The 23062-nt window shown below is 39.1% G+C and overlaps 1 protein-coding gene across 6 annotated transcripts in view; it reads right to left on the reverse strand.

Moving 5' to 3' along the window:
- Window positions 1–23062, reverse strand: part of Pou2f1 (POU class 2 homeobox 1) — a 112490-nt gene that overhangs the window by 52832 nt on the left and 36596 nt on the right. For 3 of the 6 annotated variants that reach the window (XM_048810093.1, XM_048810092.1, XM_048810091.1), the window contains exons 1-3: window positions 18389–22511; window positions 15371–15436; window positions 908–1008 (exon numbers count right to left, since the gene is read on the reverse strand). In XM_048810093.1, the coding sequence (XP_048666050.1) occupies window positions 908–1008; window positions 15371–15436; window positions 18389–18416 (195 nt within the window). In that variant the 5' untranslated portion in view covers window positions 18417–22511. Of the gene's footprint in view, window positions 1–907; window positions 1009–15370; window positions 15437–17362; window positions 17459–18388; window positions 22512–23062 lie in introns of those variants that run through there. The other 3 variants (XM_015491890.2, XM_048810089.1, XM_048810090.1) reach the window with 3 other exon arrangements.

Here is a 23062-nt window from a genome sequence, read left to right on the forward strand (position 1 = left end):
AGCAGCATGATATGCATCCATTCACAGCAACTTAACATGAGAATACACAGCCTGGGAGGGTTCATGTGGGCTTGTCACTGAGTTGCCACCCCCATTAGGCATACTGTTACCAGCATCGCTACTAGCAAATACACTGTAAGCATTAAATTAATTCTAGGTTTTGAGGAGAAACCACTAACATGTGAAGTGTGTTTCTTAATACATAATTGTGAACATAAATCAAGAAGTGGGATGCTCTGATCATATACCTCCTAACTGTTTTCACTGCTAGCTTTCCACTGTCAATAAGCTCTCATATCCCAAAACTCTTAGGTGGCCAATGTTTGTTTTGTGCTCTCTTCCCCTTTACATTATAGCTATAACACAATGAAGAGAATCCACGGTCTGTTTTAGACTCATGAAAAAAAAATCCTCTGGTGTCTGGGTAATAAAGCTGAGGCAGGTCTTTTTAAACCTCAAGCTAGGTGGTCACAGTCGAGCAAAGGGCTCTTGAGTAGTTGCCTGAAATCAAAAGGTTGGAAGCTGTTTCAAAGAAGGGATAGGAGCACTGCACCCAGAGCCCTATACCGGAGGTCACAGGCAGCAGTAATTTTGCCATTTTGGAGGACTGACTTCAGTAGGCCACCACAAACCCACATCACGCTCAGAATCTAGACCCAATGATCCAGATGTCACAGACATTCCATTCAACAAGAAATCCCCCCAGCCCCCGCCTGTGGCCTTAATGGCTATCCAGTCAACTAAGTGTACTGATTCCATGCTGACCATTTGGATGACACAATTAGATGTGATCAGTATAGGGTTTACTTAATTTTAAAAGTCTCACATTCTGAAAAAACTTCCCCAGGCCCTAGCACTTCAGGTCTCCATCTTTTACTCTCACTTATGGTTGCGCAGAACATTCTACCTGATGGAGATGTCCAAGGAAAGCCTGGGCCTGGGCTGTTGAGATTGCTCCTCCAACAGGCACAGGCTGCTTCTGGAAGTCCAGACCATTGGTTTGTGTGCCTGGAAAGCAAGCGAAATGATTAGAACTACTACAAGAAAAATATCAGATTGAAGAGAGTATCAGACTTCAGTTACCAATGTAACTGAATGTTCACTAGGAACTCACTTTGCATAAGCACTTTTGAAATACCTCCAAGGAGAAGACGGGAATAAAAAAAAAAAAAAGAAAAGAAAATATAGTAAAATGGTTTCTCTTCAGAATATAGGACTACAAGACAAGTATGTAACATAAACAATGAATTATAGCCATTATGTGGCACTATAATCATTCTCACTATTGTAAAGAATGGTAGAGGCAGAGTTCCAAAAGAGGCACCAAGCCTCTCTTCTACTCTCATCATACTTGATATTTGGCTTGGACAAAAGAAAAGCACTATGACTTTGCAAGAGCAAGGAGTTACTATTGATTTAAACCGTTTAATGAATGACGCCTCTGATGGCAAAAGAAGTTCTTTATCCAGTAAGCATAATGAAAACAAAATAGTTGTACTGATTTCTCCAATTCCAAAGTATGGATTACTCCATACGGTATCCCCCAACCCCACACCCACCCCAGGGATCCAATCCAGGGCCTCATGCATGCCAGGCAAACACTCCAATCACTGACCTACATCCTAGCCAACTATACACATCTATTAGCAAGGGCTCTGCTCTAATTATATTTTTCAAAATGTTTTGCCAGTGCTTTTTAAAAATCTCTTACGCTGTGATTTCATGTTGGAACAGAACTGATTTTATGGAAGGACATGGCACCCTAACACCCAGAAATATTTTCTCAGGAATATAATACATTGTTTTCAAACTCCTATATCCAGTTATTATTTTTAAAAAGCCAGAATACTTTGTACTGAATAAAGTATAACTAACCAGGAGCCTCCAAAGTCTTCTGGTAAGAGGACATTTCCTACAACTCCCACACCTCACCTTCCTACCCGTGCACAATGTGGCCACGCCCTGGGCAGGCAGCAGAACAGAGCCAGAACCCGACTGCATCACTGTTAGGAGCTCTCATTTTTGCCACCACACACCCTAACTGCAAGACCTGGAAGAGCTATTGGAGGTCTCCTTAAGATAATCACAAGAGAAATGTTTTTCACTTCCTGAAAAACTCACGGATCATTTCTTGTGATTTTCTTTCCTAAAGTCTCCCACTTTGGGAAACTTTAGGACTACCTAGACACAAAACAGTTAATGCACTTAAGAGTACAATTGTGTCAATTAATTAGAAACTAGCATGAAATAAATTTTAAAGTAATTAGAGTCACTTCCATAGCCAAATCCAGAAGTTTTACTATTTTAAAGTTGTGTTTTGTCATTAATTGCTGCTTTTCTCTCTACGCAGGAAATCATTACCTACATGAAGATTTTAAGTTGTACACCATAAGATTATTTAGTCAATCATAACTCAGCAAAACTGGGCGAAAATACTGTGTACTTTTGGAGAAATCTGCTCAAAACATACTAAATAAGCCAACATGGCTAAAAGATGAGATCAGGAAAACCAGAGCACTTAGAGATTCATTTCAATGAGAAATCTTCCAGAGCTAACTATTTCACTCTTATGGAGTCAAAATTTTATACACTGGGCTGGGGATGTGGCTCAAGTGGTAGCACGCTTGCCTAGCATGCGTGAGGCACTGGGTTCGATTCTCAGCACCACATAAAAATAAAAAAATAAAGACATTATGTCCACCTAAAACTAAAAAATATTTTTTAAAAAAATTCTACACCCTGAGTCCACCTTCCAGTTCCCATAAAAATGATGACAAACTCCTTGTAAGTCACAAAGCACCACCCAACAAGAGTATCCCCGGCCAGTGCTCTATCTACAGTGGGCTGCTGCTAATCACAGTAGTAGCACTCAGCTGGGGCTCTGCCTCCTGGGGGATGGGATTAGGTATGGTCTTTGTACTGTAAACTTCGACATTTTTTACATATTCGGATGTTCTGACATCTTACAAAAACCTTTTGGCTGGGAAGAATCTGTTCTCCTGTCAATTCTAAGAGCCCAAACTGACCAGTCCTGAGCCCATTTGCCCAGACTCTGGAGGCAACACTCCTCTGTCTCAGTCACCCTAGACCCGGTGCCAGGCCACCAGAGAACACTCCGTGGGAAACCCAATATAGACAGTGGCCCTAACTTCCCTGCCCCTTTCTTCTCTGGCTCTGGGCCACCTTGGTTTCTTTTTCATGTGAGCCTGGATAGAGTGCCATGCTTTTTATTTCTAGGACCTGTGAGTGTAATAAACTTTGTCTTCCTGAGCCTTTACTGTGACCCTTTTTGTGGCTGTAACTAACTGACCATCTCCTTAAAAAACACAAGACAGTATTCCAAGGCACAAAGGTAACAAGAACACTCAGACAATATCTGAGATCAATACAGAGATCAAGATGCAAAAGCAGATAATTTCTTTCCTTTTTGAGGGGAGGACCAGGAATTGAACCTAGGGGCGCTTAACTACTGAGCCAGATCCCTAGTCCTTTTTAAATATTTTGTTTTGAGACAGGTTCTCACAAAGTTGCTTAGACTGGCCTTGAACTTGAAAAAGCTTCCTGACTCAGCCTCCTGAGAAGCTGGGATTATAGGCCTGCAGCACCATGCCTGGCAGACAATTTCTTTTAACAAGGTGCTAAGGCTTCATTGTAAGGTAAGGATAGAAGTAAATAGATATTACATAGAAATCATTCTTGTAAAACTGGACTAAAAGGAATGGAAAGGAGAACAGATGTACCTCCCACTCCTGCCCCCAAATGAACTTGAGTGTGAGATGGTAGCAGGAGACAGGGTGTGAGGGCAGAAGTCAAGACATACATGCCTTGCCTGCCTGGGAGAACAGGGACACTGGAAAAAAGAACCAGGGGGTTGAATTGTTGGGGGGAAAAGATGAATCAGTAAGATGAATAATATAAGACATCGAAGGATTGAGAAATTCAAAAAACATCTAAGAAAAATGGCCCAGAAGGCATTTAGAAATGACAGGTCAGGGCTAAAAATTCTGTAAGGTTGTCACTTAAAACAGTATTACTGAACTAAATCTCAGAGATCTTAGTTCAGAGCTTCTAGAAACCTTAAGTGAACAAGGCTAGTTAGTGGAAGGGCTAAGTTACAATGACCAGGTCCTTGGATTCTGTCTAGTTATTCACATCAAAGTGATAGTTAAATTAAGAGAGAAGAGATGGGGTGTAACCAGTGGTGGAGTGCTCACCTGGCATGTGAGGCCCTGGGCTCACTCCACAGCACTGCATGCACGCATAGAGAGAGAGAGAGAGAGAGAGAGAGAGAGAGAGAGAGAGAGAGATATCAATAAAGAATGGGTACAAAGAAGAGTAGACTAAAGATGAGGGTACCTATATTAGGAGCCAGAAAGACAAAGAGCCAGAGAAGGACCAGTTAGAGCAGAAAAAAGCATTCAAGACTAGTCTCAGGAGCAGGAAGAAAGAGCTACAAGGAAGACATAGTTTAATTAATGTCAAGTGGTACCGGGCACTGAAAAAGAAATTAATTTGAAGAAAATAGAGAAAAGGCAATAATATAGCTAAAACCAATAATTGATGAAACAGGGGAAAACATAATAGAAAGACATCAACTTAACTTACAAATTTCTGGTTAGATGAAATGAGAAAATGAGAGAAAGAGCAGGTAAACAATTCAAGGATTAAGAAAAGGTCAATAAAATACTACAGTACTATTAATTGAAATGCATTCTGCAGTCATATATAACAAATTAGAACAAATAAATTTAAAAAAAAGAAAATACTACAGATAACAAAAAGATAAGGAGTATCATAAACCACTTCATGCTAATAAAATTAAAACAGAAATGGAAACCAGGAGCAGTGGCATACAACTGTAATTCCAGCAACTCAGGAGGCTGAGGAACTAAGCAATTTAGTGAGACCCTGTCTCAAAAACAAAAACAAAACCCCAAAATAAAACCTAAAAAACTTAGAAATAACTCTCCAGAAAACATAAGAATGACTCAAGAAATAGAAAATCCAGAGTCCCACAGCATTTATAGAAACTGGATTAGTAGGTAAAAATCTGAAAAAGAGAATACAAAGCCTATACAATTTGAGTATCTAAGGGTGCTTCAAATTCAAGGAACATGTAATTCCAGTGTTTCACAAACTTTTCTAGAGAACAATAACAAAACAAAACAAGAAATACTTCCTAATTCACTTAATGAGGTGAAATAACTTTAACCAGAAAAAAATACAAAAAAGAAAAAATAATACAAACTAGTTCAATTAATAAACACATATGGTAAAATCTTAACAGCAATAGCAAACCTTATCTAGAAAGATAATACATTATGTGTAAAGTGGGTTATTCCGGGAATACAAGGTTGGCTTGTGGTTTTTTTAAACAAACAAATAAAAAATGAATAGGGTTCACCAAATTCACTAATGGGGGAGGGAGAGTGGGAGGTGGCAGAAGCAAAGGGGTGGATTATAGCGTCATCTCAAAGGATGCAAAAGATAATTAGATAAAATGCAATATCCACTAAAAACACAAGGTACAGGAATATAAATTTTCTCAACTTTATACTATGAAGTAATGCAAATAAACAAATGAATCTGAGGTGATGGCCAAACACCGAAAGCCACTAAGGTCAGCGTGCTAAGGCCACCTCCACAGCCACCGCAAGGGGGGCTTTGCCAGCTCAAGCAGCAGGGAAGGAGACACCTGGGCTGGAAAAGTCACTCTTCTTCGGTGGTCTGATTGCAGATGTGGAACATCCCAAGGACAATAATACTGTCACAGAAGCCCAAGTCTAACAAGGTGCAGCACAGAAGTCTACTGTAAAGCTGCCTTTGTCTAGACCGAATGAAAAAACTTCAAGAGTTTATGTATAATACTTATGGAGTTCTGGGAATAAATATATCAAAGTACAGCAAGTTCTATAAGTAAAACATTATAAAGCTTTACCTAGACACGATAAAGAAGACAAATGTGTGGTACAGGAAGTCTCAACCTTGTAAATAGGTCAGTTCTCCCCAAATTGACCTATAGATTCAGAGAAATTTAATATTACGATTTCAACAAGTCATTTTCTGTCTTCTTTTCTCTCTTTTTCTGAACAGAGGGGTAGCTGATTCTAAAATTTAAATAGAAGGGCAAAGGACCAAAATGTTATTAAAACCTAGAGGGACTTGCATGATCATTTGATTGAGACTTACTAAGAAACAGTATTCTAGTTAGCTTTTGCTCTGTGGTGACTAAATGATCCACCCAGAACATATGTAAAGGAGGAAAAGTTTATTTAAGGCACACGTTTTCAGAGATCTCAATCCACAGAAGGATGGCTCCATTCCTTGGGGCTCAAGGTGAGCCTGAACATAATGGGGGAAGCATGTGGTAGAAGGAAGCAGCTCACATGGTGATCCGAAGCAGGGGGCGGGGGACGAGGAGACTCCACTCTCCATATACAATATAGACATGCCCCCAATGGACCACTTCCTTCAGCCATACCCCATCTGCCTCCAGCCCCCACTCAGTTAATCCCATCGCAGATTATTCACTGATTGGGTTAAGACTCTTACAACCCAGTCATTTCTCCTCTGAACTTTCATGCTCTGTCTCACATGTGAGCTTTTGAGGGACACCTCACATCCAAACCATAACCGACAGCAATAATCATTAGTGCAGGGATAAACAGATAAACCAGAGTCCAGAAACAGCTACAGCTGAAACAAGACAGAGGCGAGGAAAGGGTGAGCTATGACCCATCAGTGAGGAAAGGATGGAGTTTTCAATAAATGGGTAACTAAGTATCCATTTGGGGGAAAAAAGTAAGAAAGAAAGAGAAAGAGAAAGAAAGATTCAGAAGGATTAAAGGCTGAAACGTGAAATGCAACACTATGATATTTTAAGAAAACAACACAAGAGAATATCACTGGGACCTCGGGAAAGGGTTTTTCTATCAGGCCCCCAAAGAGAAAGGACAAATTTATCTGCTTTAAAATTGAAGGCTCTGTTTATCAAAGGGTACAAAAATGATTGAAAAGGAGAAAATACTTGCAATCCATGCAAACAACAAGGATTAGTGTTCGGAATACACAAAGAACTCCTATGAATCAATAAGAAAAAGTCAACTCAATAGAAAAAGTGGGCAAAAAAAAAAATGAATAGGAATTTCACAAAAGAAACACAAATGGCCCATAAACACAACAGGCAAGAAGATGTTCAGTGTCCTTGGAAATTAAGGAAATGCAAATTAAAATCCCAATAAGATATCATTTTTACTTGTAATTGTTGGGTATGAGCCCCCCATCACTGCCAAACTCCCGTGTGAATGCAGGAACATCCAGAAGCGAGATGACTGGAGTGAGTGCTATAGCCTGATCAGTCCACACTGGGTACAAGGGTCAGACTGGTGGCGACTCTAGACAGGTAAGGCTGGAGGAGGCAGTCCACAGCTGAGCAGCTTTCCTCCCCTGGGTCTTTCCCCCCATAATTTGTTGCAGAGCAAATGGAGGCGCCTCGGCTGTCTATGTGCAGAGACCTCTGAAACGATGAGGCCTGAATAAACTTTTCTTCCTCTAAGTCGTTCTCATCAGGTATTCTGGGCACAGCTGAGTAAAACAACATCCAATAAATTGGCTAAAATTACAAAGCTGGTTAATATGAACTTCTGGCAAGACTGAAATTCTCGTTCGTTGTTGGGACCAATAGAAATCAGTCTTTGGGAGTCTGGTTGGCAGTCTTGGGTAACACCAGAAGTTCAGCAATTACACTATTAAGAAAATACTTTGGAGACTTTTTCACATATATGAAATAAGTACAAAATTATTTATAGCAATACTGTTCTTAACAGCAAAACATGTGCCCTAAATAAACTTTTCCTCCTTTACAGAGGAAATACCCAAATGTTCATCTATAATAGAGTGGACAGGAAAATTGTGAAATATTCATATAATGGGATCCTACAGCAGTGAAAATGAATCACAGATAAACACAGATAAATCACAGATCTCAAAAACATCATAATCCAGCCACAGACTATAAACAGTATGACTCAATTTATAAATGGATATAGGCAAATCTAAATAATACATTATTTGAGGATAAATACACAGATGGGGAAAAAATGAAAGAGATGACCACTGACAGTAAGTTTAGGACAGGGATCGCCCTTGGGGGAGAAGAATGAAGTGTCACCAGGCAGACCTCCAGAGAACTTCTGAGCAGTGATCACATTCTATTTCTTGGCCAGAGTGGCAGATACACAAGTGCTTCAACAATACATACATGTTAAGAAAACATCCATGTCACATATACAATGTAATGTCACACACACAATTAATTGTTTTATATAAAATAACAAAATAAAGACATCAAGATTGACAAAACAGTGCATGAAAATTTTAGGTCCACATCCAGACTTCCAGGAACCAAGGGAAAAGCCAAGGTAGGGGGTGACGGCATGACTTCCTTCAGCCAGGCCAGTCAGTCAGGGGAGTGTGGGAGCCTGAGGATGGCAGTCCAAAGGCATAGGTGGAGAGGACACAGGAACCTGAGCACACTTAGGAGACTGAGACACTGAAGGTGTAAGGGATACAGGGGGCTAAAAGGTGGAGCAGGAACCTAAAGGGTATGAGAAGGGACTCAATTATGAGTGAGAAGCAGAGGATTACCAATGGAAAAGAAGAATATTTCTCAGCCAGAGGCAAAAGAAAAGGAGGTGGGTAAAACAAACCCAATGAAGAAGGAGGTGGTGGGCTTCAATTAGACAGCTAGAGTTTCTCCAGTAATCAGAGGGTAGTCACTTCCAAAACACAGAAACAGCAAAGCAAATAGAAAATATCTGGGCATATGCAATGATGTATATGACAGGGAATGAAATGAGGTGAATCCCAGGACAGTCCTGGTTATAACAAGGGTCCAGCTAAGACCGACTTTCATAGATTAGAGAACTGGAAAGTCCTCATCTGCTCCCTGTGTGAACAGATCACATATGACTCAGCTCTGCACAGGTTTTAGGCATTTAAACAGCAGCCCGAATGCCTCTGTCCTTGTTCCCAACTCTCTAAAACAGCAGCAATAGTTTATATCTCCCATTTATTTCAAAAACACATTTGGAACCTCTCCACCCTTTTGGGGAAAGGAAGAAGAGAAATAAAATTGAGCTAACAGAATAGGTGAATCACAAACAACTATGCTTGGTCAAAGACGACAAACTCAAGAGGCTACACTGGATGATATTATAGGACATTTTGGAAGAGGTAAAAGTGGAAGGGAGTATTTTAAAAAGAACTAGCCAACTCCTTATTTTACAAATAAGAAAGCAAAGAAATACTTCCATGGTGCCTACCTTTACCATTCCCCTTCTTCAGCACTTGCTTGCTTCCCTACACACCACAATTTCTGTTACAACCACTTTAAAGAACACCAGTAACTCCTACTGTCAAATCCAAGAGAGTCCTGACCTCTCGACCACACTGAATACTAACTTCATGAACTCCCTGTCTGGTTCACTTCTGATCTCTATGGTTTTTCTTTCTTAATTCAACGTGAGCACTGCTCAACAACTTTCTGTGATGCGTACCTGGTATCCAACATGGCAGCCACTGGCCCACACAAGGCCACCAGGCACTAAACATAACTTAGCCAGTGTGATTAAGGAGCTAGTTTTAATTTCATGTAATTTAAACGTACATGGTCCATTGCAATCAGCGGTTTTCCTAGTGACAGTGCACAACTCCCTTTGGTCTGCCAGCCCTGGCCTGAAGAATCTGAAGCTCCTTCCATAGCCTCCCCAATGCCTCTGCAGTAACGCAGACCTCTCTTTGCATGAACACATCTCTACCTCCCACACCATCACCTGCAGTGCCACAAGGCACCACTTCAGAACTGAAGTGTGCCACCTCACTGCCAAGTCCACTCTCCCCCTGGGTAGTCTCTCCCCAGAGAATGACACCGTATCAAGCTCACCCCATACCAAGCACAGGCATTCATTTTGCATTATGCCTATTCCCTCTTCCTTTTCTTACCCACCCTTAGTCTCTTCCCCCCAATGGCTCATTATATTTGACCCCCAATTTCTACTACTGCTGCTCTAGGCTAGGATGCTTTGGAATGGATCTAACTGAATGAGTAACAGAGTATAGTTTTTTGCTTCAAGCCAAGATGTAAAGTGTAACAGGGCTAGAAAATTCTTTTATATAAAAAATTCTTTTATTCCTGTTGGGAAAAAATTATGACAAGAGCGACATGACACAAATGTCAGCTGCCCTCTAAGGGAGGAAAGAGAAAATTATAGACAATCTCTAATAATTTGTGCCTAAAGCAGTCTTTTAGAAACAGATCCTCTCATTAGTGTTCCACATTCATATAGTAGTAATGAATAAAAGTAGATACTTTTAAAATTTAAAATTTATTATTAGGTTATCGCTGGCAATAGGATCAACTGATCACTCTCTCATTTAACAAAGGTATAATCATACCTCAGATGGTACTTTTTACTATTCTTACAGGTTTAGTGATTATAGCTCCCTTTCCCCCTTCTATACTTAAAAACTAACCAACCAACCAACCAACCAACCACATGCACCAGGGCCAGATTTTCAACAAGAGGTGGCCAAAACCTGTTAACAAACCCATAACTCCTATCAACTCAAACCCTGGAGGAAGGCCTACCTTTCTGATGTGTGTTCTGACACCTGACGAACAGACCCTTCACTGTGCTCTTGAGGTCCTCTGGGAGTGGTCAGCTACTGTCAGTGGCCCCTGGAATTACCCATTATTTAAAACGTCCCTGTGAAGGACTCCAAAAAATTTTGTATTGGGATTTCTACCCTCAGGCTTATAGGAGCATCTTACTCAGTGCAGAATGAAAGCCACAGTAAATTATGTATAAACATTAAGATTATGATGATAATAAAAGAAATGGCCTCTAAGTAAATGTAAGTTTAAAGGGAAGCTAGTCCTTCAGAATCTGAAGTCTGCCATTGCTCTACTCTGGTTTGATGAGATTTTTACCTGAGGCCTGTTCTCTAGTGATTTTCGGATGTTACTCCTGAAAACGCTTGTATTTTCAGGCACATTTTTGGAAATGTTTCCAAAGTGCCAGTTCAAGGCATCAAATCATTAAGAAGAATACTAGTTTATTTACTGGAACCCTGGTCTTCGGGATCCTTTCTCCTCATTCTGGAGAAAATGACCTCTGATCATTCTCTTTATGAATATAATTTCCTAACATCAGCCATGGTATTAGTAAATTCCACAAGACAAACATCACTGATTACTAAGAACTTCTCGTGAATGATATTTGTGTAATACTACTTCATAAATGCACATTAGTTTACATTAATAAATTTCTTTGGCCTTTTCATTTGCCCAAAAAATCTAACCATTGTCTCTAGATCGGGGGTGGGGGAGGGAAGACCTCTGGATAGAAAATGAAGTAAAACAGGACAGGATATGGAAGTCTTATACCTATCATAATCCAGGTGGGAAGAGAGGTACAGTTAGCCGACTAGAAAGTCAGTGACTTAACAGGTACACTGCTTCACAAGAAAATAAGTTTTCATATTTCAGAACCAATGTTATCAGAAAAAAATTACATAAAACTTGATATTTAAAAACAGGTCCTTTTCACCTTCCTTCATTATCAAAACTAAGTCTAAAAAGCCAAGGTAAATTTACAAAAACAATGAGCTAGGGGAAAGAGCAGTGGCTGCACTGCAGTGGGAGGACCTGGAATGGTCACTGGTTCTGAGGATGGCTGACCGAGGACGTGTCTGGGCATCAAGGCACAACAGCAGCACCCTGAAGGAATGGGAGACCTCAGGACCCAGCTGGCAGCTCTCCCTCCCTAACTGGACTCCTGCTGCTTCGAAGGATCAAATCCTGCCCATCACCATCTCATTTAAATGCTACCCTCAAGGCACACTGGAGGCTCTACCTTCTTCAAACCCTTCCCTGGTCCTCCAAGTCAGGAACAGTTTCTCCCTACAGTGGATTCTCATACACCTTTTATGAAACTTCTCAATTTCTGCTGTATTCTCAAACATCTACAACATTAATTTCTTGAGAACAAAATCACTATCTTATTCAAGGTTTAGTACTCCCACTAAGTACACCAGGGCAGACTGGGCACTGGAGACAAAAACAAGTCTTCCATTCTTCCCTACTGTAGAAAAAGGGTGCACATTTTTTTGAAAAAAATTTTTTTTTAAGTTGTAGATGGACACAAAACCTTTTATTTATTTATTTTTACGAGGTGCTGAGGATTGAACGTGCTAGGTGAGTGCTCCACAACTGAGCTACAACCCCAGCCCAGGGTGCACATTTTTTCATTCTCAAAATTTATCCTCATTCTGCACTTCCTTTATCACAGCCTTTATCTGTCAGTTAGGTTTCTTCCCTCTCTTTACCCATGATGGTTCCTTCCACCAACATACTCAAACTCCCACTGACCAACACATTGCACCCCTCCATGTCTGCTCTTGAACTACTTACCACCACCTACCCAGAATCAGTGGGCTGCTAACCCCTTGAAGACTGAAAGAGGCTGGTCTTTTTGCACTGGACCTAATAACACCAACTATGATATGGTACATACAGAAGACGACACAAACCTGAACAAGTCTAAACTACAGATTTTCTGTGAACACATAGGGTCATCTGACTAAAATGCACTGTTAGATTTGCTTTTTAAAATAAATCATAGAGAAAGACAAACAAGCATAATATCAACATAATCTTAAATAATTTTTAAGATCATTTTCCTTAAAATCTCACAAGTCAATATCATAATAATTATAAACATTCGAGAAAAGATGATCAACACAAAAGTATTCTGAATCCAGAAAATATCAGATTTCAATATGGCAATGGAACTTAAACATTAGAGAAACGGATAATTAAGACTTCTGTTGCTCTCAAGTGAATGTAAAGACCCATAAAGTGGAAGTAATTTATAACTCTAGTAAAGCAGCAAATGCCTCAGTAGACAAATGGGAAGTAAGCTACTCTAGTTCAGAGTTGATGGCTGATCATGTCACATTTGATCCAGCTACCTGTTATTGCATTAGCAAAAGCTCTTTAAAAAAAAAAAAAAAAAAAAACAAAAACAATAATAATGTACTGTCTTTGTAAGGAGAAAATCAAGTTCCACTAGTGGTGTTGGGAATAAAGACTTATATGAATAAGTGCCAGCTCTTAGCTCCCCCTTATCTAAACTGATAATGCTCAGCTCCATAATGAGAACAAGTCTGTCAAGCACCGAATATGATAACAGGCAAGAAATTCACAAGACTGTTTCAAGGAGTGCTGCAGCCAGGAGTTATCTCAGAGCTGTGGAAATGGTTTAGGACTGAACGAATACAAAGTATGGCTTAAATTTTCATTTTTATTTATTACACTTCATGGGGAAAAATCATATTCAGGGTATAAATACTCTATTTCCTAGTTGCTTTGGTGTCTCAATTTCCTAGTCCCTGAAATAACATATAACTTGTCATAAGAACTGCTATCAGGAATGTGTATAGTGCTTAGGATTTTCTAAAACAAGCCACCGGGTTTTATTATAGTTTGTAGCTGCTCAATAAGACACGGCAGGCACTGAAACTGTGATGTTAAGGCAAATATGGGGATTCTTTTTTTTTTTTTAATTAGTTGCTCATGACAATACAATGATCTTGACATATCATACATTTAGCCAATCCCTAAAAACCAAATGCCCAATGTCTTCTCTGATATAAGAGGGGTGACTCAAAATAGAGTAGGGAGGAAGAACATGACAAACATGGGCATTCTAATGAGGCCAATATAGTGAATATTTTAAGTATTCTCCAATCCTTCTGTCAGTCTGTCTGTTTCTATTCCCTTGACAGAAAAACTGAGTCTTGTCTTTGAAGCTATTCTTTAGCCAAGTGTGTCCCACCCACTCTCCTCTGACCTCCCAGTGTGATCAAAAGCATTTTTTCTCTCTGCAAAGGTATGTACCTTTGGCTGTGGCCAAAGCACCCACACTGGCACAGGCACCAATGCCGCCCCCCCCCCCCCCCCCGCCACAGGAAGATGGGGCAAAAACAGGGTTAGAGGAATAACAGGAAGGAGACTGTGGCTGACGATTCAGGCAGAATTCAATGGTGCCCCCCACACCCCTTCTCAGGAACCTAAAGCAGTCTACCGCAATATTTATTCAGTCAGAGTGACAGGAGACACCTTTAATGTAACCCAGTTGCACATGTTAACCTTATAGCTCAGTTCACACAAAGAGGTAGAGACATTTTAGAGATGACAAGGTTAATAGGTGTCTCCAGGTATAGGATAGCCTATAGTAGAAACCACACAGGCAGGAACATTGGTTCAAGCCACCCATCTACCACCAATTAAAAAGTTTTGTGGCCAATAGAGGTAGAAAACGGTTTCGAGGATGCCTCATTCTTGCCATCTCCCAGAGTCAGGCACATTTTTTAAAAAAACAGCCAAAGAGGGAGGACTCTCTGCAGGTGGAAACCTGTCTACTCTAGAAATGCCACCTCCTGTGCATCCTACCCATGGTGCTCTTCTCCATGCAGCCTAATACTTGGAATCCAAGCTCTTCTAGAAATGGGAGTCTCTGCGCATCTCCAGCAGATGATAAAGATACAGAGCCAAATGTCCCTTGAGCAATATACTGACTTAACAAGAGTATGGGCTGCGGAGACCAACATTCTTTTAATGGATTCACCTTTCTCTCATGGGGCTTGAGTTTTCTCATTTATATGATAATGATAATTAATTTTCTCTTGATCAAAGGTTTAATCGTGTGTAAATTTTAGAAAATGAAATAAGAGAATGTATTAGAAACGAGTGTGTTTATAACTACTTAACAAAATATGGACTTTTTAACATAACTTATAACCAATATGGGGTGGATGAGATTTACTATTCTGATCAACGTCTATAACAAGCGACACTCTGAACAGCACGATCACGGTGCAGCTGGCACTATGCTTCACACTTCACGTATATTCTCTCATCTAATACTCCTAATGACCTATCAAACATTCCTATTGAATAATTGAATAAATTCAGTCTCAAAACGATTGGGGAAATTGCCTAAAGTCACACAGTCATTAAGTGGTAAATCCATAATTCATACCCTGAACTATCTGACCCAAACAACTATTCCCATAACGATTCTGTAGTTTCTGATAGATGGAAGCAGAAAGATAAAGCAATCTGCAGAAGAAAGTTAGATAATATTAAATAAACAACTGCACTTGGTGCAACTACTAAATCATATTTGACAACTCAATGTGCAAACTGTTCTGTACAAGCCAAATATATGTCCAAGTGAAGTGGCAAGTTTCTTCTATCAGCTCTATCTCATCTAATTAAAAAGCTAGATCAGAGACTACTTCTTACCTGTAGCGTCATCTCCACTCTCCATCGACGGTTTACTGGTTTCTGACGGATTGTTCATTCTTGAGTCTGTAATAAAGCAGAGGGGAATACGATTTTTAATTCGGGGTAAAGATGGGCTAAGAAGGCACCCCTCCCCCACAAAAAGAAAAGAAAAGAAAAGATAAAGGAAAAGGGTTAACTAATGTCACATTCATACAGTTAGTTCAGGGACATATCAAGCTAAACATTACAAACTGTAATAGAAGGAACCTGAAAGAAATTCAGGATCCCTGGGATCCTGATGGCATCCACAAATTAATTATCTTTCTAAAGAATTTTAATATGGATAATAGATGGGATAGTAACTCAAAAGAAAATGTCTAAGAAAAATATACTTCTTCCCTTCCTCAACCAAACTAATCTAAGTCAAAATAATAATATGTCAAATATATACCTCAAGCAAAAACCAGTACAAAAGTTATACCAGCAGACACAACAGAAATCTCTAAATTAGACTTCAAGACTGAATCGTAACCATGCCCACTTAGAATCTTACCACCCGGACATCTCAAATGAACCTGCTAATTTGAGTTTACTTCTTTCAGTGCTATCTATGTAAACAAGTTCGTTTCCACCAGGATTTTCACCAAGCTGTATAAAATAGTGTCCTAGAAAACATGCAGGAGAGGAGTCAAGAACAACACTGCTATTCTACCTCTTTAAAAGGGTTTAAAGAAAAAAAAAAAGTAAACATCTTGTTCTATATCTACTGCAAACTAAAACTTGGAATACTTACAATCAAAGAAGTTTATTAACAAAAAAGTTCTACTTTTTCAACTATTTAACTGTAGTTATTAGAGAAGAATAAACACTTCAACTAGGAATGACAGCATTGATTTGAAGTCCTGACCATGTGTCCATTAAGCTGCAGCATCCACATGCACAAAGTGCTAAGGAAAAAAAATTAAGAGCCCTTTTTTGATAAAATTTCATATCCAATCTACAGGCTATGTAACAGCCTCTCAAACTGTTCAAACTGTAAGCTTTTGTGCCTCATGTTTGTCTTTTGGGCTTAGACGGTATAGTGTATCCTTGGTTTGTTCTATAGATATTCAAAGGCATAAAGTTTGTGTCTGTGGTCATAAATGAGGACAGTTCTACAACTTCCTTTCCCCACTGTCCAGAAAATTTTAAATATCATCTGAAAGCGTACTAAGGTTTGAAAGAAACAGGTGTGTGACTTAGTGAAAAACAGCTTTCTGAATGACTTACCCAAACTCTTATGAAAGTTAACAAAGATCACAAGTTTAACAGAAATGCCATTAGGAATGCAAATGGTTTAATGCTTCTCTTAGAATGTATTTTAAAGGAAAGTAGAAAAAATAATAAATAAGTTAACATTGATAAAAAGGGTAACGATTTCCCACATATAGGGACATCATAGAAACAAAGCAAGCACAAATCGTTAACAGCTCACGAGCCTGACCCTGCATAATTCACGTCCTTATTTCCACATTTATAAGTTAAAAATTATGTCACAGGTATTTTATGTGAATCTCCTAAGGACCAATCACTGAACTGTCAAAGAGTTTCAAGGGCATTTAATGAAACTACTTCAAACATACCAAAGAGAATAAAACAATAAAATTCTGATTAACTGCAACAACAATGATAAGACTATTTCAATGATATTGACTGTTAGTTGAAAGTAGTAGACATAATTTCTAATTCAACAATAAATGTTAAAAATATCTCAAAAAGGTATTTTCCTTTTGTTTCTTGAGTTTTCAACTTAGTAAATGTAAAAGAGTAAAAACAAGTAAATTCTTCTTTGACATCTGAAATCATCTTCTCTCTGGCCAGTATAAAAAATACACGTCTATGCCCCTGAGCTGACACAGTGAGACCAACATGAAGTCTACAGGCTGCTCCTGAATTCCTGACATCCATGTACTGCTCATCACGTGCCCTTTAGATGGGGATTTTTATTGTGGGGAACCATGTAACTACTACCTTGGGTTCAGGCCATGCCTTCTGCATAAGAATTCATCCATCTTCAGAATGATCAATTTATTTTCCCTTGGCAACTTGGAAGGTGACCGAAGTAGCCTCAATTTTCAAGTAGGAAAAATGACACACAGGAAAAGAAAAATCATCAGCAGAAGTTTTAGACTTAATGTATCCAACTTCCGGAGTTTCTATCCCCTGACTTTTCTGGTGACTACAATAACCTAAAAAGGTTTCATTAATACTATAGAGAAATAAACAAAACTCCACACAAAATGTGGCCACCAGGAGCCACTATCTGCCTCAATACCAGAATGCCTCTATCTATTTTAAATCTCAGACAACCAAAGGCAGTGTATACATTAAAATTAAAGTAGGATACCTCCCTCTCTAAAGGCTTGCTTGTCTATAGGGAAAACTCTTTTTAAGATAAGCTTTCCAATACTTAAAACCATAGTTTTCTACAAAAGATAGTTGGTTTCAACACAAAAATAACGCATAATCTTGGAATTTTAAAAGTTCATAATGTCTAAAATCTGGAAATGGGTCAATACATAAACTGCAGTCAACACTACAATGTTGCAATAGTATGTACGGAAACAATTCTAGGTGATGGCTCCACTTCATTTTTCACTGAGATACTAGGTTTGCAAAAATTTTATTAATATGTACATTTTATATTATTTAGGTACAGTTCAAACCTTGTTTCTGATTTAAAAATGTTTTTTTTAGAATTTGTATTAAATGCTTTCCACAGAAGTCCCCCAAAAGTAAAAAATGTCCCCCATTGAGGTCAAATTCTCAATCCACACTATTCAAAGTACTCTCGGAACCAGAAGAGCCCGCATAGGGAGGGACCACAGCTCACTCAAGCACACATAGTGCTTTGCAAATGCTTTCCTTCTTCCTCACTCAACCACCTCTCCCCCTCCCTTGCCTTGGCTGCATGTGATTAAGCATTTAAGCATAGTCAACCCCTCACATGCTATTTCCATATTAAAGCTTCTAAGAAAGAACTGTGCTGGTACCCACCTAGAACACAGTCACTGCAGTCCAGCATCGCTGTGAAGTCTTCTAGAGGTGTGGACAATCCAAAGCAAGCAAGAAACAGGTAGCGGTCTGGGGTGGGGGAAAGAAGGTAGCACTATTTCTAACAAATCTGCACCATGTTCTTCAGAGAACAGGGTGGGGAGTGGAAAGTGGATTAACAGGAGAAGCAAAATACAACTTCAGTTACACCATAGCAATCTTCAGCTGAATAAGGAAACTTCAGTTGCTCAGAGGAGTTTTAGTCTCTCCTACCAGCTAGGACTGACATTGTCAAGGCAACTGAAGCATGAAAAGTTCCCCTTTTTGTAATAAAATAGAAACAAAGATTGCAGCTGGCAGTTTCCATAATGAAGCTTAATCAGTATGCGCGTGATTAGGGCCTTATGCAAATCTCTCCTCGTTAGCACAGCAGCCAGCACTTTGAAGTCCAGGAACAATTCATTTACAGAATACACTGAAAGCACTCCCTGCATAATTTAAATCATTGCATAAATATTTATCAGCTCATTTGCATATTAATTGGCAGTGCATGAAGGGAAAAATTATCTCCTGAGTGCCAGCATAATAATTAGGAGGATAAAATGTGATTTCTTCCAATGGTCTGGCTTCTTGGACTTAACTTGAGATAGTACCAAGGGAGAAGGGAGGGACAGGAGACAGAGTTCTGTTAAAATGCCACTGAAATGACACTTACAAATTAGAAACAACTCTACAGACTTAAGCACCTTTAATCTTATTCCTGCTGGCAACAATGACTTCAGTAATAAGAGGATTTGCAAAAAGCTTTTCCACACAATCCAAATAATCCCAAGGAAACAATTAGCAAGGTAGAAGCAGAACCCAGGGCTGTCAAGATGGTGCCATTCTACTGATAGGGAATTTTCCAGTTATTAACACACAGTCAGGAGAAAGTCCTACTTAGAACATGGCAACAGTACAAATGTGGAAGCAGGACAGAGTGTATGAAAGTATCTTTGAGGGTATGGAACTCATTATTTGCAAATCTTTTTATACTACCAAATTAACAGAAGAGATTAGTGGAATGCCACAAATTAAGCAGTGTCCTTTCTCATGAAAACCAATCTCACGTGAAAGAAGGCAGTATGCTACTCGAGAGTACAGATCTTCAGCAAAAGGGCTAAGCAAACTATGGAATTATTCAGCATTTTCAAGTAAATTTCACTTGATGGATGTCTCCCTTCCTTTCTACATCCTTATCAAACAAGGCTGATTAAATTTACAAGGTAAATGATCAACATAAAACCTTTTGGGCATTACACAATAATGTTATATCCTAATCATCACAGACAATTCAGGAGAAGGTTTATAAAAAGTCCATAAAGTAAGCACTATTACCCATTTTAAGAATAAGGAAATAGGTACAGAGAACTAAAACCCTTTTTATGCAATATTATATTAATAATTTGAGGTCAGTGTTTAAAATGAGATTTTGCTAGTTTCAAACTCAGGGTTCTTGGCTTTTACCATACAGTGTGGCTAAGGAACACGTTCAGGGGCTACACTAGAATTTTTGTGTAATGAGGAAGCAGACTAGTCACTTGTGGCCAAGGCACTGTGTTCCACAGTCAGGTGTGCACAGATACATGTAAAAGGGCTATGGATAGAGTTCTCAAGGGGAGCAGCCCACTATGACCTGCTTTTTTAAATTTAGAAACCCTCTTCAAGCATGCCAAACATCTAACTTTTAAAATATGCATATAGCTTTCCTGAACATTAAGGATGAAATTAAATTTCACATGCATACAAGGAAATGAAAAAGATTTTTTTTAAAAAAAAAATCAGGAGCCTTTAAAAATATTTCCTTGAAACTCAGTAACTTAGAAGCAAAAATCTTTCTTAAGTTTTAGATAAACATTCTACCTATCTTGCTAGTTTTTCTCTTTTACAGAATTACAAAATGCTTATGAGTAGAGCAGGGGAGAAACTTAACACCACCACTCAGTTCCCGTGACACCTCTTGAAGCTCCTTCCCTCTGGAGTCGGAATGTACTCATCTCTAACATGCTGAGAAGGTTGAGATGGGGTAAGTGTGCTCATGCTTCTCAGTCTAGAGTAAGAGACAGCTGCACAAGGAGACATCGAGTCACTTGATAAACGTGGGACAGCTTTTAAAAATCATCACTTTTGTTCATGAAGAATTCACACCACTTTGTATCAAAATAAGCAACAATGTATCACAGAACAGAAAACACATTTTGAATGAGGTAGACTGTGTAAGACATGGTGAGAAAAGGTGAGGTGCAATGATGACAGAGAACACAGCAGCACTGACACCTGTCCTGTTCCCTCCTCTGTGAGCTGACCCTGACCGCCTGTACTACTTATAGAATTGCACCACCATTCATCATCTGCCCTTTTGTACTTTGCACAGTGACACCTTCAACGCACCCTTTCTTTGCCAATTTGGTCTTTCATCTTTAGACAGGGATGCTTGGGCCTAGAATCAATCACTGTTTGCTGATTGGTACCCCACAGATGCAGCACCTTGGTGGCATAGTTACCAGCCACAACAGACCAAGAGAGTCCCACAGGGCCTCTGCACTGCAAGAAGGCCAAAGCTTACCAACACACACAAGCCACTGTCCAGAGTGGGACTCTGCTCACCTTCACTATAGGCAGCTGACTCTGCTACAGTGGGATGTGCAGAAAAAGCCCTTCCTGCTACACTTGATGCAGGCACCCTGCGAGTTCCAGAGGGTATTTTCAAATACAAAAGTCTGTCCCGGCCTCTACAGATGGACTAGGGACTTGGGGAGGAATGGCTACCATCTTTCCCTGTATTCTCCAACCACAGCCCATTCATATCCAACAGAAAAGGATAGATAACTCTGGCCACAAAGTCAAACGTTCATTTCATTTGTCCTCTGAAATATCAACAAAGAATCAACTAGATTAAAACTAAACCCAAAAAAGAAAAAAGCAAAACCACCTCTTTAAGGAACAACAACAAAAAATTCTGAAATGTCTGTGGGGCTGTGGGTCATCCACACTTCAGCATGAATTGATCCCAACCAACTGCCTTCCTTCAACACTGGGTTTCCACTGGAGAAGAGACCAATAAATACTCAATTAAAACAGCTTCAGATGATTTCGACTAAGAGGGGGAGGTGAAGGAATGGGGTGCACAGAATGCACAAAGAACAGGAAATGGTTGTACAGATGTGTGAAAAGGAGTTGAAAGGGCAGAGTTCAAATTCAAATATTTCAAAATTATGCCTAAAATTTGCCTTCCTTTTCCCCTAAGAGGGGGAAAGCATGTTCTTTGAAGACCTAGAATTCATGGCTATTAATACTAAAATAATTCTACACTCATGAACAAAGTTTTGGGCTAGTCTATATCTCACTAGAAAAGAAAATGAGGGCAATAACAACCAAATTACAAACTAGGGTTTGAAAACACACCTTCTGTGTGTGAGTGAACTGAGACGGGCTTGTACTCTCCCTTACTAAACCATCAGCATCCACCCTGGTTACGCTCCAGAAGAACGGCTGTTTGTACACACTGTTCTGTATTGACTGCTCCTGGTCTAAGAGGCAGAGATGTCTAACTAAGCAACTACTCCTGGTCACCTCCCTGCTGTCTCACAAGGGACTGCAGTTCTATTTCACCCCAGGCATCCTTTTAAATCTTCATCCTTTTTCAAATTCTACTATAGATACTCTACTAATTTGCTTACTGAAGACACTTAACACTGCTTCAGCCATGAACCTTCAGTAATGAACACACTTAAGAACTGCAATTTTTTTACCAAAAAACCTCATTACTCACATACCACGTAAAACAATTTACTTATGCCTAAATATAGGACATTCCAAGATGTGAAAACTTCCGATGTGGTCAAGTGGTGGATTTTAGTATAGCCACCACTGCTGGGTAATGTGTCACCATGTATATGAATGACACTTTTCAGGGTTGCCTTATGGGCTCTAAATACTTAAGAAAATTATTTAAATTAACATAAAATGGAATTTCTACTATTTATAAAACATTCACATGGACAGAAAGAAAGAAATGTACTTTATCAATCTGGCTATCAAGCAATGCCCTATAACAATAAATCTTAAGGATTATCTCATAAAAAGAAAACCATTTTTTTTTGTTGTTGTTTTTTAAATTTTTTTATTATTTTTTAATTTTAATTTTTATTTTGTTATTATTAATTTTTCTTTTTTCAATTTTCTATTTTTTTTCTTGTCTTTTCATTTCTTTTCAATTTCCTTATTCCCCCTTCCTTGAATTCTACCTGCTTACTCTCATTCCCTTTAGTGACTTCTTCCCTTCCCTTCTAATACCTTTCCTCCCAAGCATCAAATAAATTTATAGGAGTAAACAGTAACTCAGCAGTCAAACAGAACAAGAAGTAACATGAGCAGCATGACAAAGCAAGGAAGAAAAGGAGTACAAACAATTCAGGACAGCCTAAATATTCAGGAGGACCTAGAGGCATCAGAAAAATGGTCAAATAAAGAACTCAAGGAATACCTTAGACAGATGGAATGGAACCTTAAAGAGGATATGAGACAGCAAATTCAAACAGTGAAAGAACACATTAAAAATGAATTACATAAAGAGATAAAAGAAGAAATTAAGCATCTTTATCAGGAGATAGAGATTATAAAAAAAAATCAAACAAT

This window comes from Marmota marmota, unplaced genomic scaffold, assembly GCF_001458135.2.
Source record: "Marmota marmota marmota unplaced genomic scaffold, marMar, whole genome shotgun sequence".
NCBI classification, from domain to species: domain Eukaryota; kingdom Metazoa; phylum Chordata; class Mammalia; order Rodentia; family Sciuridae; genus Marmota; species Marmota marmota.